This window comes from Nelusetta ayraudi, unplaced genomic scaffold (genome assembly GCF_046127955.1).
Source record: "Nelusetta ayraudi isolate G7.1 ecotype Tasmania unplaced genomic scaffold, CSIRO-AGI_Nayr_v1 ptg000042l, whole genome shotgun sequence".
In the NCBI taxonomy this organism is placed as follows: domain Eukaryota; kingdom Metazoa; phylum Chordata; class Actinopteri; order Tetraodontiformes; family Monacanthidae; genus Nelusetta; species Nelusetta ayraudi.
The window spans coordinates 19,400,001-19,415,523 of NW_027466092.1; the positions used below are offsets into that span (position 1 = coordinate 19,400,001).

The 15,523-nt window shown below is 41.3% G+C and overlaps 2 protein-coding genes and 1 long non-coding RNA gene across 6 annotated transcripts; 1 reads left to right on the top strand and 2 right to left on the bottom strand.

The window, feature by feature from the left end:
- Positions 1–73: 73 nt before the first annotated feature.
- LOC142894161 (uncharacterized) lies at positions 74–1,829 on the top strand. Its single transcript, XR_012927780.1, has 3 exons — positions 74–637; positions 1,188–1,357; positions 1,428–1,829. It is a non-coding gene; the product is annotated as an uncharacterized LOC142894161 (long non-coding RNA).
- A 203-nt stretch (positions 1,830–2,032) lies between these two features.
- Positions 2,033–7,246, bottom strand: LOC142894139 (uncharacterized). Of its 4 annotated transcripts, none has more exons than XM_076035310.1 (11): positions 7,030–7,246; positions 6,439–6,621; positions 6,000–6,194; positions 5,353–5,537; positions 5,100–5,162; positions 4,888–4,990; positions 4,715–4,803; positions 2,776–4,578; positions 2,580–2,658; positions 2,406–2,512; positions 2,033–2,255 (listed from the first exon to the last, which is right to left on the bottom strand). In XM_076035310.1, exons 1-11 carry the CDS (start codon positions 7,033–7,035, stop codon positions 2,228–2,230), a joined length of 2,841 nt encoding a protein of 946 aa, XP_075891425.1. In that variant the 5' UTR covers positions 7,036–7,246; the 3' UTR covers positions 2,033–2,227. The 4 variants fall into 4 exon arrangements, 3 of the variants coding, with proteins under 3 accessions (XP_075891425.1, XP_075891424.1, XP_075891422.1); XM_076035309.1 differs by having other exon boundaries at positions 4,888–5,027; positions 5,100–5,212; positions 7,039–7,241; XM_076035307.1 differs by having other exon boundaries at positions 4,888–5,027; positions 5,100–5,212; positions 7,030–7,241.
- A 388-nt stretch (positions 7,247–7,634) lies between these two features.
- On the bottom strand, positions 7,635–15,434 carry txk (TXK tyrosine kinase). Its single transcript, XM_076035327.1, has 17 exons — positions 15,288–15,434; positions 14,130–14,206; positions 11,560–11,608; positions 11,307–11,388; positions 11,063–11,188; positions 10,889–10,953; positions 10,463–10,522; positions 10,326–10,380; positions 10,110–10,189; positions 9,861–9,985; positions 9,668–9,742; positions 9,232–9,403; positions 8,909–9,125; positions 8,516–8,580; positions 8,305–8,423; positions 7,993–8,150; positions 7,635–7,823 (listed from the first exon to the last, which is right to left on the bottom strand). Exons 2-17 carry the CDS (start codon positions 14,140–14,142, stop codon positions 7,752–7,754), a joined length of 1,533 nt encoding a protein of 510 aa, XP_075891442.1. The 5' UTR covers positions 14,143–14,206; positions 15,288–15,434; the 3' UTR covers positions 7,635–7,751.
- Positions 15,435–15,523: the final 89 nt, after the last annotated feature.

The following is a 15,523-nucleotide window of genomic DNA, read 5'->3' on the forward strand; positions in this document are numbered from 1 at the left end:
CATGCAGCTCTGATTGGGTTCTCTTATTTTTCCATGGACCCAGTAGTAGTAGTAGTAGTAGTAGTAGTAGTAGCTGGACAACTTGGGAACAACTGCGCTGGAGTGTTAGCCTTTTCCATTAGTATGACAATGCTGATGCCTGCTTGTGTGATTGGCAGGTTTGCTTTGCTTATATCACTGTGCAACACAATGATCAAGTTTAAAGAGAACAGTGAACGAGAAAGGTGACATGCCTGAAGCTAATTGCCACATGTAAAAAAAACAGAATGCACGGAGACAGCGTGACACATGTTGTTCTGTGGAGTTCTGTGATCTTGCTGTCTGGAGCTCTGTAAACCTTCGCAGTGATGACAGAACAATTGTGTTGCAACCAAGAACCACAAACCTCAGATCTGCTCAGACACAAACCTTCAGACTAGACAAAACCCTCCTCCCCATGACTTCACGAGTCCTCTTCATTCAATCTGCCATCGGACATCCAACAATTTCATTCTCTTCCTTTCTTTCTGAGAAGCCATCGGAATTTTGTCTGGTTTCTCACTCTTTTACTGTACATCTATTTTTATGATGATCCTCAAGTTTACTATTTTTCTTTACTTTATCATCCTAACAGTCCTGAAAATTGTCTCAACTAGCGGTGAGTACAGCACTATTGTATACCTTCTTCAATTTATGGGACCTCTGAATTGGATGTAGGAGTGAGTGTGAGTGAGAGTGGTTATGTGTCTTTCTATGAGGCCCTGTGATACACTGGCAACTTGACCACGGTGTGATAGAAAATGGATGGATGAAGAAAAAAAACAATGTTCACAGTGAGTTTCCTTCTGATCAACCCTGTCTTTGTCTCTCATTGTGGTGCCTTAACAAAATAAGCAACACACCACAGAGCTGTCTTCATGAATAAACAACGACTGTTGGATCAAATAGCATTTCAGGCACCTTCATAAACAGCTAATGACACAACGCTGCTGGCATCGCACAATAACAGATTGACAGCTAAGATATGAATAAGGCATGAGGCCAAAGCTTTTGTTTGTCGTGTTTTACCCAGAATTTAACTTTTAAAAAAAGCGGAAAAGCTTTTATAATCATTCTGACACAACTAATTGAATCTGTACAGACAGCAGATTTTTTTGTTTGTTTGAGAGCTTGGTTTCAGTTAACACAATTTTCACTATCTCCTCCAGGTTCATTCCCATGGCCAGCTAATGATTTCCCGGAGATCGATGGTTTTCCAGTGGACAGCTGCATGAACGCCGCAGCCTCAGTAACTGAACCTCCCACCACCTCCTGGCCAACAACTACAACCACAACAACAACATCGATTACACTGACAACGAGAGCAATTTCAAAGAAGGTGAGGGTAAACTTCAACCTTATTTGTTCCAACATTTTGAAGTGTATTTTTATTAGTTTGTCTTTTGCAGTCTAATCTCCAACAGGTGGCACCCACAACCATAAAGTCAAAAAGCACAACACCGGGAACCACATTCAGGCCCCAGATCCCACCAGCAGGACCAATCAGAAACACTCTCAACTACGAGGACACCATGAGGCTCCTTAAACTACTGCTAGCAAACACTGGAAAACATCATTTGGACTCTGTGCCAACCGGTGTACAGTCTCCAAATAGGGCGAGATTAACAGCAAAGCGTGGCTCCTCCTCATCTGAATCCAGTGAAGAATCTTAAAGGTTGTGAGAGTTCAATGTTGGTATTGCGACAAAAACAAGGTATGACAACTGTTTTTAGGACACTACAATAAATTTTGCATTTATGATCAATCCCAAATTAAAGATAATGAAACAGTTTCCTCTGTAACTATCATATATATATTGAACATATATATATATATGTACATATATATATATGTATATATATGTATATATATATATATATATATATATATATATATATATATATATATATATATATATATATATATATATATATATACATATATATATAAACACTGCTGAAATATGTTGTTTTTGTTGTGTTCAATAAAACATTGTAGGAGACATTTTGCTGTTGTTCCATTATTTACTAATTACCTGAGAGATTAAATTAAAGAGTTTACAGTGTACCTTTTTATCCAACCAATCTAAAAACTCTAAAAATGTTGGCAATGATCAAAGTAGAGGCTGTACAATTGTTTTGTTGTGTTGCATTAACACTGTTGAGTCCACGTGACTAAAGGAAGAAGTGGCTGTTTGCTTTTCTTCAGGTCAAGAGATGTCCCTCTGGTGGTTCTTCCTGAGAAAACATCAGTTATTGGTATAAGTGTAACAAATAAACAATTCCTCGCTCAGGAAACTGCTGTTTTGAAAAGAGCCCACAAGTTGTATACATGTTGTTATTTAATGGAGAGTTGACATATGCTGTACCAAAGTAAAGTATCCCAACCTTCCTGGCAATGTCACGGGTTTGTGGTCCTGGAGTTCCGGCCTCTTCTCATTGGTTGTTATACCATTACTGTAGGAGCACAGGCCAAATGGACTGCTCTCTGCCTCCTAGAGGTAAATGTTGGTAACTGCATTAAAATGTAGCTGTCAGGAGTTTTCTGTGAAGGACACTCACTTGTACATTCTGAGGATCGAGCTGTCCTGTGGTGTTGCAATGCTTTTGGACTGAAGGACTCACACCGCAATGCATCGATCTGTAGGAACACACGAAAATACAATTTCAAGGTTACGAAGGTGGTTGTTCAGGGTCTTCAACTGAAATGATGGCAACACGTTTTCTGGAGGTGGTAAAACATTTCATGAGAGCTTGCCTCGGACTTTGGGGACCTGGATAAAGACCTGACTCCTGGGTCAGGTGACCACTGGTGGTAGAAATGCCGGCTAAGATGGTGGGGGTTGTAGTCGTAGAAGACAGGGGAGGACGATATGCAGTGGAATACAAGGAACTGGAACTCAACTCATTCTTGTTGGACTTTTGTATTGCAGCACGATTTTCTCTGCCTGCTGTCAAGGTGAGTGAAGTTTTCGCTTTGTTTGCCGTTTCTAGAATTCTCTTTTTGTTCTTCTCATTGGTGGAAATTCTTGTCTTCTGAGCTGGGATGGACTTGCTAGAGTTGCTCAGAGCTTCAGACTTTGTTTCTACAGATGATCCCATGCCAGGATCAGCCTCAGTTGTCTGGCATATGGATTCAAAAAGGCCTGTTCCATTCTGTTTAACCAACATCTCCAAAGTGTTGACTTTCTGGGTTTTGCTTTGAATGGAAATTGCGTTTTGTTTGGACTTTTTTGTTGTGCGCTGCTGGATGCTGTAGAATTGAGAGCATTTTTTGTAATCTCTCTTAAAATGTGATGTTTCCGACTGGTTTTCAGCTGCTGAGGTCAACAGGCACACCTTCAAACAACTTGGTGTGTCATTGGTGTTGAAAGGATTACCACTATCTTGCTGATGTTTGCTTGATTCAGTTTGTTCCTTGTCTTTCAGAAGGTCCTCAGGAGCATTGCGGGGAACATGTGTGGTCTCCCTTGTGGCTTTGTCAGTTTGGATACTTCCTGTAGGCGGAGCTGCACTGTCAAAAGGAAATCTTTCTATTAAAACACATGCAGTTGTGCGTTTTTTTGTCCTTGCTTGCCCAGAGTTTGAGATAGCTTTAGATGGCCAAGGATTTGAAGGTAAGGCTTTTTTGGTTGCCTTGGCTGGTTTAGCAACAGAGGGGACAGTTGTTTTGGTTGCATCTCCACATGAATCACAGGCACTGTTTGGCAAAGATTCCTCTGTTTGGACTGGTTTTAGTTTGCCACATTCCAGGTTGACTGGAAACCCTTCTTTGTGTTCTTTAAGGGAAACTTTGCCAGTTTCTTCTGTGAGTTTTGTGTCTGAAGGTTTAATGTTTACTTTCAAATACATCTTAGAAATGGAACCCACATTTGCAAAGTCAGAGGTCAGTCTTTTAAAAACTTTGGAGTCTTTTGGGTCAAAGGTGTTAAAACACTTTCCCAAGTCTTGACTTGGGTCTGATAGAGAAGGTGGCATCATTTCTATCACACTAGAATATAAGCGAATGGAATCTCTGTCCTTAATGATCCTGTGTCTTAAATGACACTCAACTGGATGTGGAGACATAACGTTCATATGTTGAGTAACAGCACTCTGTGGGGTTTTGTCTGCTGGGTGTGTTTTAAGCGTCTGTAATGAATCAGAAGTACAGTTTTTAGTTGATGTAAAGTATTCATCATCCTTTCTCAGTTCAACACGAGTGGGGTTTCCTGATTTATTTTTTATGGTTGCTGTAGCTTTGACTGAGTTATCAACACTTTTTATGCCCAAACCTTTTGAAAGTTTGGTGGATATGTGGTTTTCCGAGGTTGTCCCAATATTTCTGGGTGGGTTGGAAGGGTTTATTTTTTGTATCTTCTCCTCTTCTTTATCCTTGCTTTGCATGACCTTTTCCTTGTTATTTTTTCCTGCCACGTCCTTGACCTGTTTCTTGCCTGTGGCTTTCTGAATCTTGACATCCACTGCATTCGCCTCAGGTCTTGGGGTTTTCACTATTTTTGGAAGAGTAGAATTTTCTCTGTGATCCTTCTGTATCTTCGCATTGAGCTCTTCCAAAACCCTGTTAAGATTGTTTGAGAGAAAAAGTACATAAGTATCTTATGTATTCTATTAAAGAATATTGTTTTAATATCATTACAATAATATTTTGGGAGAATTTCTGGTAAAATTGTGAACTCCTATGCCATCCAGTAGACCTTATGTGGAAAGAATCCTGCGTGAAGAGAGGGTCTTCGAGCATTTCTGAACACTCAGCTCGTTCCTCTGGATCCATCTGGAGACAACCCTGAAACAAGTCAACTTAAATTTCAATTCTGGACAGTTTTTAAACAGAAAAAACATGACTACAAAATACTTCCCCAAACCTTACCTGCACCAGGGCCAGGGTGGTGTTGGGGATTTTAGGGAATTGTTGCTCCAGAAGGACTCTGCCAGAATATTCAGGCAAACTCACTCCAGAAAAGACAGGATTCCTATGGAACAACTCCTGATGATGAGTGGTTAGGCTGCCTGTCAAAGAATCAACAAAATTAAATCGATGCCAGTTTAAACAAATTTTAATGAAAATGTTTGCATTCTTACCAATGCATCTGATAATTTGGTAAATTTGGTCGAGGTCTGACTCTCCGGGAAACAGAGGCTGACCTGTTAACATCTCCATCGTCAGACAACCTACAGCCCACACATCTACAGGTCTATGTGCACACACACACACACACACACACACACACACACACACACACACACACACACACACACACACACACATGTCAACATAAGGTACTAATAGCGGATTTATAAAAATGCATCCTGGAGAATACATGTCTGTGTTTACCTGCCATACTTGGTGTCCCCTACCAACAGCTCAGGGGCTCTGTACCAACGAGTGGCCACATAGTCGGTGTAGGCCCCTCCTTCAGCTGGTGATGTCACTGTCCTGGCAAAGCCAAAATCGCAGAGCTTAACCACGTCCCCGCGAGAGACGAGGATGTTCTCAGGTTTGATGTCACGGTGGATGACCTTAGAACGGATCGAATTGAAAATAGTGTGTTGTATCCGACTTTGGCATTAATTGCTATAGAAGAAAAAAAAAAGTTACTTTCTTCTGTTTCAGGACAAAACGCAATTTAAAAAATCTCTAACTGCCCTCTATTGTCTGACTGCGGTACTCACAACAATGTCACTTTAATATGTATGTCAACTGAATTATAACTGTCTTCAGAATCCTGGCAAAAATATCCTGTAAAGAAATTTTATTTCACATAATTTCCTAAATTTTATGGATGTGGGTTTATGCTAATGATAAGCATTAACTTAACATCTTCAGTCCAATCTGAATAACTTGTAGACAGACCAACTATGTGTCTCATTTTTCTTCCATTTCCCTACCTGACCTGACCTTCAACTACGCTAGTTATGAAACTCAGAGACCAGTGTGAATTTCGCATGGTATATATCTCACAACCATTAATATATTCTCACATGTTGCTGATGGCAAAAGGCTGCAGCCCTCAGAATCTGGAACAGGTACAGTCGGCTGGTGTTTACATCTAACCCATAGGGGTTCTTCTCCAACTCGTCCAGAAGCGTTCGCTCTACAAACTCAAACACCAGGTACCAGTGGCGCCGATGCCTCCAAACCTCCAGCAGGTTCACCAGGTTGTCATGACGAAGTTGCTTTAATGAGGAAAGATGTAAATGTTAAAAAATAAATAAATAAAATAAACATGAACAGACTCGTGCAACCTGATGTTCTATCCTCCCGTGTTTCTCTCCTGTTTTGAAGAACCTGAGAATTTGACTGTTCCAGCTAATTTGTCTTTTGATTGTCAGGTGTTTTCTATGTTTGCCTCACTCAGGTTTCATCGAGACACCTCAAGCCACACACAACAGACAGGTGAATTGAATGATCGACAGCTACCCTCAGCAGTTTGATCTCCCTCAGGGCAATCTTCTTCACTGTCTGGTCATCGTCTGAATCAATAAACTTTTTGATGGCGACAAGGCAACGCGAGTCCCGGTGGCGGCACTTCAGCACAGTGCCGTAGCTGCCCTGGCCGACCAGTCCCAACATCTCGTAGTTCTCCATCAGACTCGATGAAAGCTTAGAGCAACAACAAAATCACACAAAAAATTAGCATGCATATCTTGTATAGCAGAGGTGATGAAAATGAAAATACAGATGAAGAATGGAAGAAAAAAAAGACTGAATGAAATGAAAGACAGAAGTTGCCAAAATGTTGGCCTGAATAACATCGAGGCAGGAAGTTGGAGAAATAAAAAAGGCAATAAACTGTTAGAAATTGAATGTAATGAAATAAGCAAAACTTGAGCACAACAGAGCTATTTTACTTAGTTTAAGTATACATTAAACATAAATGCAACAGCTTTTAAATGTGGTTCAAATAGAATGACTACTCGGTTAATTAACAAATTAAAAGTCATGCATATTAAAATAAAAATAAAGACTAAACGCCAAATGCAAGGTGGCTACGGTTTTTCTCACACGCACACGCATAACCTCAGCAGAATCCTTCAGTCGTCTGATTATTATGATGATCTCCCATGATCAAAGGCACCCAACATAGCCTCGCGTGCGCAAGGAGTCAAGGACGACACTTCAGTGAGCGCGCGCGTCCTGTCACCCCAGTCCGTTGCCACGGAAACGTCCCGTGGCATATTGATACGTCATGTATTCTACGTCAACACGTCGTCGAACGGTGAGTGGTGGTTTACTGACGAAGTTCATTTGTCACACTCTAACCTTTTTTCGAAACTTATTTTAGCCGTTCACCCATCAAACAACACAAAGCAAACCGGACGATTAATGGAACTGCTGCGAATATGAAACTCCCACACCCCAATTGCGGAATGGCCAGTGATCCCAGCTATTAAGGCTCATCGTCACCATCTGCTGGTCGTTTTGCAGCACTGCAGTCATTACAAGTTGCTACCTCCCTCTGAGTGTTTTTCTGTGTCCATTACGTATTTTTAAATAGCAAATTCTTGAAATAAACCACTTTCGATCACAAAAAGTTTTAATATCCAAAACGAACAAAATTTGAATTGTATTTTTATTCAAATAATCACCAGGGGTCTAGCCCACCAAACAAAAGCTGTGAAAAAATATTTTATTGAAAAGCATTTTGTATTTACAATAATAGAATACATGGCATCTGCGTGCAATCATCATGAAACCAGGAATCAGTCACATGAACAGGAATGTACTCTGAGCTAGTCTGGATTCTCGGCCAGTTTCCTGATATCTTCCAGGAGCTCAGAGAAAGACGGCCGACCTTTAGGCCTCTGCATCAGAGAAGTAGAAAAATAGACAGGTGAAATTCCACCAAAAGGACATTCATTAAGGAGTAACGTACTGCTTGGACAAACTAATCATTAAAAGTAAATAAATGAATGAATAAAGACGAGAAATAAACAGAATATCAAATGTTTATGAGTGCAGCGATTCTTCTACCTCGTGCCAACAGCGGTACATGACGGCATAGACGAGTTGCGAGGCGCGGTGAGGTCGGTACAATCTGGCTCCTCTGGTGATGTTGCTGACAACTTCCTGGTTGCTGCAGTTTTCAAATGGGGTCCTTCCACCTGAGTAGATCTCCCACATCACTACACCTGCAGACGTGCACACAAACACACACACACACACACACACACACACACACACACACACACACACACACACACACACACACACACAGTTGAAAGATCAGACACCTCACTAAAGCCTTCATTCTAGCACAAGGCTGTGTGTGTTCTTTGTCCTCACCAAATGACCAGGTGTCAGACTTGCTGCTGTATTTAGTGTAGTGAAGAACTTCAGGGGGAGACCACTTCACTGGGAACTTTGCGCCACTGGAGCTGGTGTACTGGTTATCTAGGACATACCTGCAAACAGTAATGGAACGTTAGGAAGGACAGAAAGGGGTGTTCACTGCTGGAAAGATTTTTGTCAAACATTAACATATTGTGTTTTGTACCGAGTCATTCCAAAGTCGCACACCTTCACCACATTCTGCTTGTTGATCAGACAGTTCCTTGCAGCCTGCACAGAAAGTCCATGGTTGGTTTATTGGTTCATCTTAAAGTCTGACTGTAACTTCAAATGGCCAGAACATATTCATTTAATACTACTACTACTATTAATAATAATAATAATAATAATAATAATAATAATAATAATAATAATAATAATAATATGCTTACTCCCCTCTAATAAGTTCATAATATGATTTTCTAAGCTGTGTTAAAAGGCCTTTATTCAACATGCCACTTGACTTGTTTTGATTTGGTTTAGCAAATGAGCTTTTCAGAAAAAGTGTGGTTTTGTCCTCTTCTCAGAGAAAGGGAAAGGATTTTTTGGGGGGTCTGACCAGATCTCTGTGGATGAAGTTGTGAGCCTCCAGGTACTCCATCCCCTCGCACACATCCTGACACATGGACAGAAGCCACGCCTCTGCCAAAGCCCCACCCTTCTGTCGCAGGAAGTTCAGCAGGCAGCCGTTCTCCATGAATTCCACCACAATCAGCAGGGGGCGCTTCTGTAGACACACACCGTACAGCTGCACCAGCTTTGGGTGGCACATCTTCCTAGGAGAGCAAACACAATGAGGACTTCACCTGCAGGAAGCAAACGTAGCTTCCTGCCCACGCAGCAGCTAGGTGGTGCTAGGTCCTGGCCCCTCCCCCTCCTCACATCATGACCTTGGCCTCCTCGACGAAGTCCTCCTCCAACATGGAGCCCTCCCTGATGGCCTTGATCGCCACCTTCAGATCCGTCCTCCACTTGCCGAGCCTCACCTGGCCAAACTGACCGCTGCCGAGCTCCTTCATGAAGGTCAGCTCGCTGGGGTTGATCTCCCACTTCTCTGCAGGAGGAACAGATAAAACAGGTGACGTGGAGACAAGGACATATTCTTTTTAACCCTGTTTTTGTTAATATGCAGGAGAAGTGTCAATAATTTAAACTGAATGCACTTCTACTAACAATGAGCACACTGCAGTACGAAGGAACACTCATGAAGGAAAGAGGCAGAGGCGGAGCCGCCTGGGCTCATCCTCTACAGCTTTTCATTCGTAGTCATGTCTGGGACAGTTTCTTGCTTCCATTCCAAAAATTCTCTCTTTCTCACCTGAGCTGAATCCGGCCGTGGCAGGAGCACAGTTTCCCATCGGCCCAACTGCGTACCGCAACCTGGAAACCAGGCCTACACACGCACATGCGCACACACACACAGACACACAGACACACACATCAGCGACCACTAATTTTCACTGAAGTGTATGATGCAGCAGCTGCATCACATAGGTTGCCAGTGTGTGTACCTGCAGCGTTGTGCTCATGGTAGTGGATAACGTCTGGGATTGAGCTGAAGGTGTGTTTCTCTGCCAGGTAGTACTGCCCACTGTCAGTTTTCTTGATCTGATAATGTCTGATGTCACCAGTAGGACTGCGCGCACACACACAAACACACGCAAGCATGCACACGCACACACACACACACACAGATGTTCAGAAAAAGGTTTGCCCTGACTACATGATGATGATATGCTGTGTGCGGTGACATGAAGCACCTTAATGTTTTGGTGTAAACTGAGACGGTGTATCCCCCCCTCTGGCTGGACTCTCGCACTACAAATCCACCTTCCTTGTCCTGGAAGTAGCCAGAAAACGTCTGATTGAGATTTCAACTGAACATTTCATTGGTAAAAAAAGATCTTAGTCTGTCTTGATATTGATTTTTATGTGTTTTTATTTTTTTTATGTGAATGTGACAATCGTTTTTTAACCTGTTGTCTCAGCAACTGCTCTGCCTCAGTCCTGGTGATGTTGTTACAGTACCACCTAACAGGAAATAAAGCCAACCACCAAAGTTTCACATGACAGTTTGAACCACCTACTGGTGAAATCTGCATTTTATACTCACGGGTTCGCCTCGATTCGGTTTTTCTCTGTCACGTAGTTGCTTGGTATGAATCCTTTATTCCTACAAGAAAACAGTTGTGAGAACAAAAGAGTTCCAATAGGATCTCTCCACTCCACAAGGAGGTTACCTTAAAGTCACCAGGCTAATTATACAAGCTAACATTCTTCCTCCCATTTCCTCGTACTGAGGAGGTCACTGAAAGTACCATCTGTTTCCGCCAAGCCAGCCAGCAAACAAGAGCTAATTAGCATAGAATGCTACCAGGAAAAAAAGTTATATAGATGAACTCAAAATCTTTAAAGATGTGCAATTTGTGCAATTCACAGACATACGTATTTGGATAAAAATCAGTACTTCCAGTGTGTCAAACTTTTCAGTAACTCCATCACAAGACAAGATTTTTCTTCTTTTTTTTTTTTTATGTACCCATGTTTGTCCTGGGCACGCCACCACAGCTGATCCTGTTTGTGCAGTATGATGTACTCCTCCCCCTGTGGATGTATAATCAACGTCATCAGACATGCACACACCTTTACTGCATACACCTTTACTGCTGACCTGTTTGACCAGAGGCCAAACAGCTGGTGGTTGTGATAGAACCTGTTTGATGGTGAGGTCGGTGTCTTCCTTGGCAGTGAAGTCGTACATGGCAACGACGCTCTGTAACCCGTTACCGTCATCATCCTCAGGAGGGGGGAGGGGCAGCTTCCTCATTGACCGTTCCACCTAGAAGAGGAGCAGGGGCAAACGGAGGGAAATAAACTGGTCAAACCTGAGGTGAAAACAAAGGTGACACTAGCATGATAGCCACCTAGCAATACTTTGTTAGCATCCTGTTACTAACCCGGTAGGCATTTTCTGAGTATCTTCGACTTTGGAAACACAGTGAGGTGCTTCCCTCCAGTTCCATGCGGGTGCTGAACTCCCTAGAATTCATGTCATAAATGATTAATTAAGTGCTCAGTGCTTTATTTGTTGTTGTTGTTGTTTTTCATGGCTTAAAAATACACATATAATTGGACTTGAATGTGAGGGGGGAGGAAGATAATCTGTGTCTCAGAACAAAAAATAAAAAAACAAAATCAAATGGTCTGTACCTGGTTTGAACTGCACAGCAGCAGCAGAACATAGAGAAGACGGATTGATCTGGAGAGAAAAAAAAAAACATCTTAACAAAGTAAAATAATTAAAAACACAGTAAACCTACCTACAAAATGTGGCTTGGTGTTTAAAACAACACTTGGAGTTCTCATGAGAACATTTTAAAGCAGGCTCCTATCTTTGTCTCAGCTGGTTATATTATTGACACTCATTTTGAATTGAAGGGAAGGGCAGGTTGTGTCTCAGTTTTGTTTCAGCTAAACTTGCGGCAGCTTGAGGACGACATCATTGTCCGGTTTCCTTCTTCATCAGAAATAAAACAAGACGAGATGTCTTTACGGAAACGTGGGTCATTTTCTCACCACAACGTCCTGTCTGTGTAGTGAGCAGCACGAGAGCAATGTGAGAGCGAGCCTGTCGCATTATTTTAGAGATGAGCAGCAACATTAAAGCAGTTTTGTCACGTTTCTAGGTCCTGTAGTCACGTTTTGATGCCCAGAGGAGCCATTAGCTGCTTGGGGTTTGTGGTGAACCAAACATCCCATTGAAACTTTTGTCAATGATCCGAATGACTTCCTCTCTCAGACAAAATGTAAACTCAAGATGTTTGATGGTTAGTCTTGGTCATGATAGGGTCTCAATATGAAGATGGGGCGATGGATAATCCTGCTGGAATAATGAAACGTTTCTCCCAGTGTTATCCAGTGCAGTCAGTTGTGGGAAAGTTAAGATTTGTTTGTCTTCATGTTATTGAGTTACCAGAATATTAAAAGCCTGGAAAACAATAGGTAACAGTGTGGAGTTCATAACATCTCAGTTTTCTTAAGGTCAAATTCCAACGGTTAAGAGAAAACTTTTAACCGTCTGAACCTCATAAAGAATGCTCAGATGGGTGCGAGTTATACTTTAAGCTGGAGGTGACCTGCACTGACGCTGCATTCACAGGACAGACGGATGATGACAGGAGGAGGACAAGCTTGCCAATGGAATGGCACAATGCATTAGATAACTGTTGTTGTCTTTCTTTGAGTAATTACTATAGCAATGGATGTGGCTATACAATTCTGCAATATTATGTTGCATAAATTTCCTACTTTCCTGCAGTTCAGAGGTCAGCATGCAATACAACGTTCACTTACATCCTCTCACTGTTGAAGGTTTGCCTTCTTTAGCTTAGAAGTTAGTTAAGAATGTCATTTAGGGGTGCCATGGATGGAGAGAAATATTCATCAAGGTGCCTTGGGCCAAAAGTTTGAGAACCACTGCCCTGGACAGTGCTGGCCCCTCAGCATCAACACTCAAAGGACCCATTTTCACTAGGAGCTTTTTCCCATGGGGAGGACGGAGGACAGAGGCAAAGAACTTATCCTCCATACACAGCATCCAACATCGCGGCGAGCAACTGATACAAAATGTCTTAGTTCTGAGCACAGACCTTCAGTTGGCAATATTGTGTGCTTTGATATATTTCAACGTAGCCCCGGTGTTTGTATGACTTCCGTATGTACATATTTGACACACGTACGTCAAATGTGAAACTGTCCTTTTATTTTTGACTCAATAGCAATGCTCATAGAGTGCAGATATTTGATTGTGGTATCAATTTTGACAAACAGTTTAATGTTAAAGCTGATTATATCCATATTTGTCTTTCTGCCTGTCAGTCAAAGTCTTTTGAACAGGTGGCATCACTACATCAGTTCTCCGTGAGATTGAATAAAATCACGTGATAACAAAGTCAACGCACAAACTTCAGGGTGGACACACTTTTGCAGTTGGAGCACCCAAACCTTTGGAACAAGTTAGTTACGGACATTCACACTACACCAAATGAAGCAGTTTTGAAAACCAACTTCAAGGCTTGAAATATTTTGAAATTTTTTAATGTAAGTTTTTCTTATTTTGCAAAATTATTATTTTATTCTTGCATTGTCTTGATGTCAATCACTTTGGATATCTGTTGGTTGTTAGGATATTCAAAAGTTGATTGAGTAACTGGAGATTGCATTTCTGATGGTTAATTACACCGGCCCCATCATGACTTCATCTCAGGCTAACCAGCTCTGTTTGATACATTTGAGAGCCAACAGTTCTTTCTGTGTGGTTTTGGGCGGATTGGGCGTTATCCATGCTGCACAATGGTGCCTTTAGGGTCCTTTTTGCTGTATCACATCACATTTAAAATATAATGATATAATAACACAATGAACATTGTTTACTCAGGTGTTACAGCAACAAGTCAATCCACAGAAATAGAAACAACACTGAGTGTTGCTGAAACACCAATAAAAGCATTGGTTAACCTTCATGAATATTTGGAGATCTTTACAATCTTTACAACGATTATCTACCTGGACCAGGAGGATCAAAATCACGCCTTCACAACAACTTTCTCCAAACACTTTTCAAATGACTGATTCATTTATATTTAAAAACAAAAACATTCGGAAAACATGTAATTGTGTGCATGTGTGTGTGTGTGTGTGTGTGTGTGTGTATGGCTTTTTTACTTCCTGTCTGTCAGATATGTAGTGAATTTTTCAGAATAGTATCAGTATCATCTTACTTGATTGAATCATGGTCAGTTGCTTTCACCAGGTCCAGCTCTTCTTCCCCTGCTGAGTTTTAAGGAGGTGACGGTGACTTCTCGTTCAAAAGCGTGAACATCAGTGTGACGCCGACGACCACGAAGAGCGTGAGGGAAGACAGAGGAGGGGGAAAGGGTGAAGCAGGTGTCAAAAGTCGGTTAAAAGGTTTAAGAGAGGATGACGATGGTGAAAAGTGAAAACAAGAGAAGTTCAATGTTAGTTTCGAACAAGTGGATTTTTGTATGATACTCAAGACCATTTCATTGTCTGCGCGAATGGCGTCTGCAGAGAGATGAAGGTAAAGAGGAGAGGAAGTGACGCAGTGCAAACCACAAAGTATCATCTCTGAGAATCAGTCCAGGAAGAGAGCACACTCACTAAAAGAACCAAACTCCTTCTTCAGTAGAGCCAACCAAACTACTAACAACATACATACACACACGTGTACATATATACATACATACATACATATATGTGCATATATGTATGTATATGTATATATATATACTGTATACATACACAAAGTATGTGGCTGCTTTTGTGACATTGGGTGCTTACAAAATCCGTTTTCTTGCCAGGTACTTTTTCCCACAAGTGCGTCTCCAACATATAGGCAACAGACATGTGATAAACATTAAGCAAGCTTATATACAGTAAATTATGATATACTTCATTTGAAATCATTGTTTTATAGGATCTGACGTTGTAATACGGTGGTATTTAAAAATACTACTACTACTACTACTGCTACTACTGATAATAACAACAACAACAATAATAATAATAATAATAACAATAATAATAATAATAATAATAATAATAATAATAATAATAATAATAATAATAATAACATATCCAAATGCAATGGACAAACAGAAAATCAAACATCTTTTAGGGCAGTTGTGTCTTTGTGTCTCTACCATCGCCTCTTGTGTTTTATTTTGTTTAGATTACTATTATCATTATTTTTCCCCAAACAAAGTATTTCTTGTTAAGTTCACTCTGAAAATGTCCACACGTACAAACTGCTTCATTTGACGTAAAGGTCCTCTCTTTGTGCTAAGTGTACTCTCAGCAACGTTTTATTCTCAACATCCCCTTAAACGAGATCTTTCAGCAAAAAGAAAATGTTGTACCCAGCAGATCACACACACACACACACATCACATGGGACAGAGCTGTGTGTAGGAAGTGTGCGTGTGCGCGTGTTTGTTCGCTCTTGATCAATGACGTCCGACATGTCCGCGCACTGTCGCCCAGTCGTTAATGCACGACTGCTCGCGCTCAAACACCCGCCCGCGCTGCTCTCTATCTCTATTATTATTTCCTGAATCCTCAACAGGGGGGGATGGACGCGTGCGCATACTCCGCA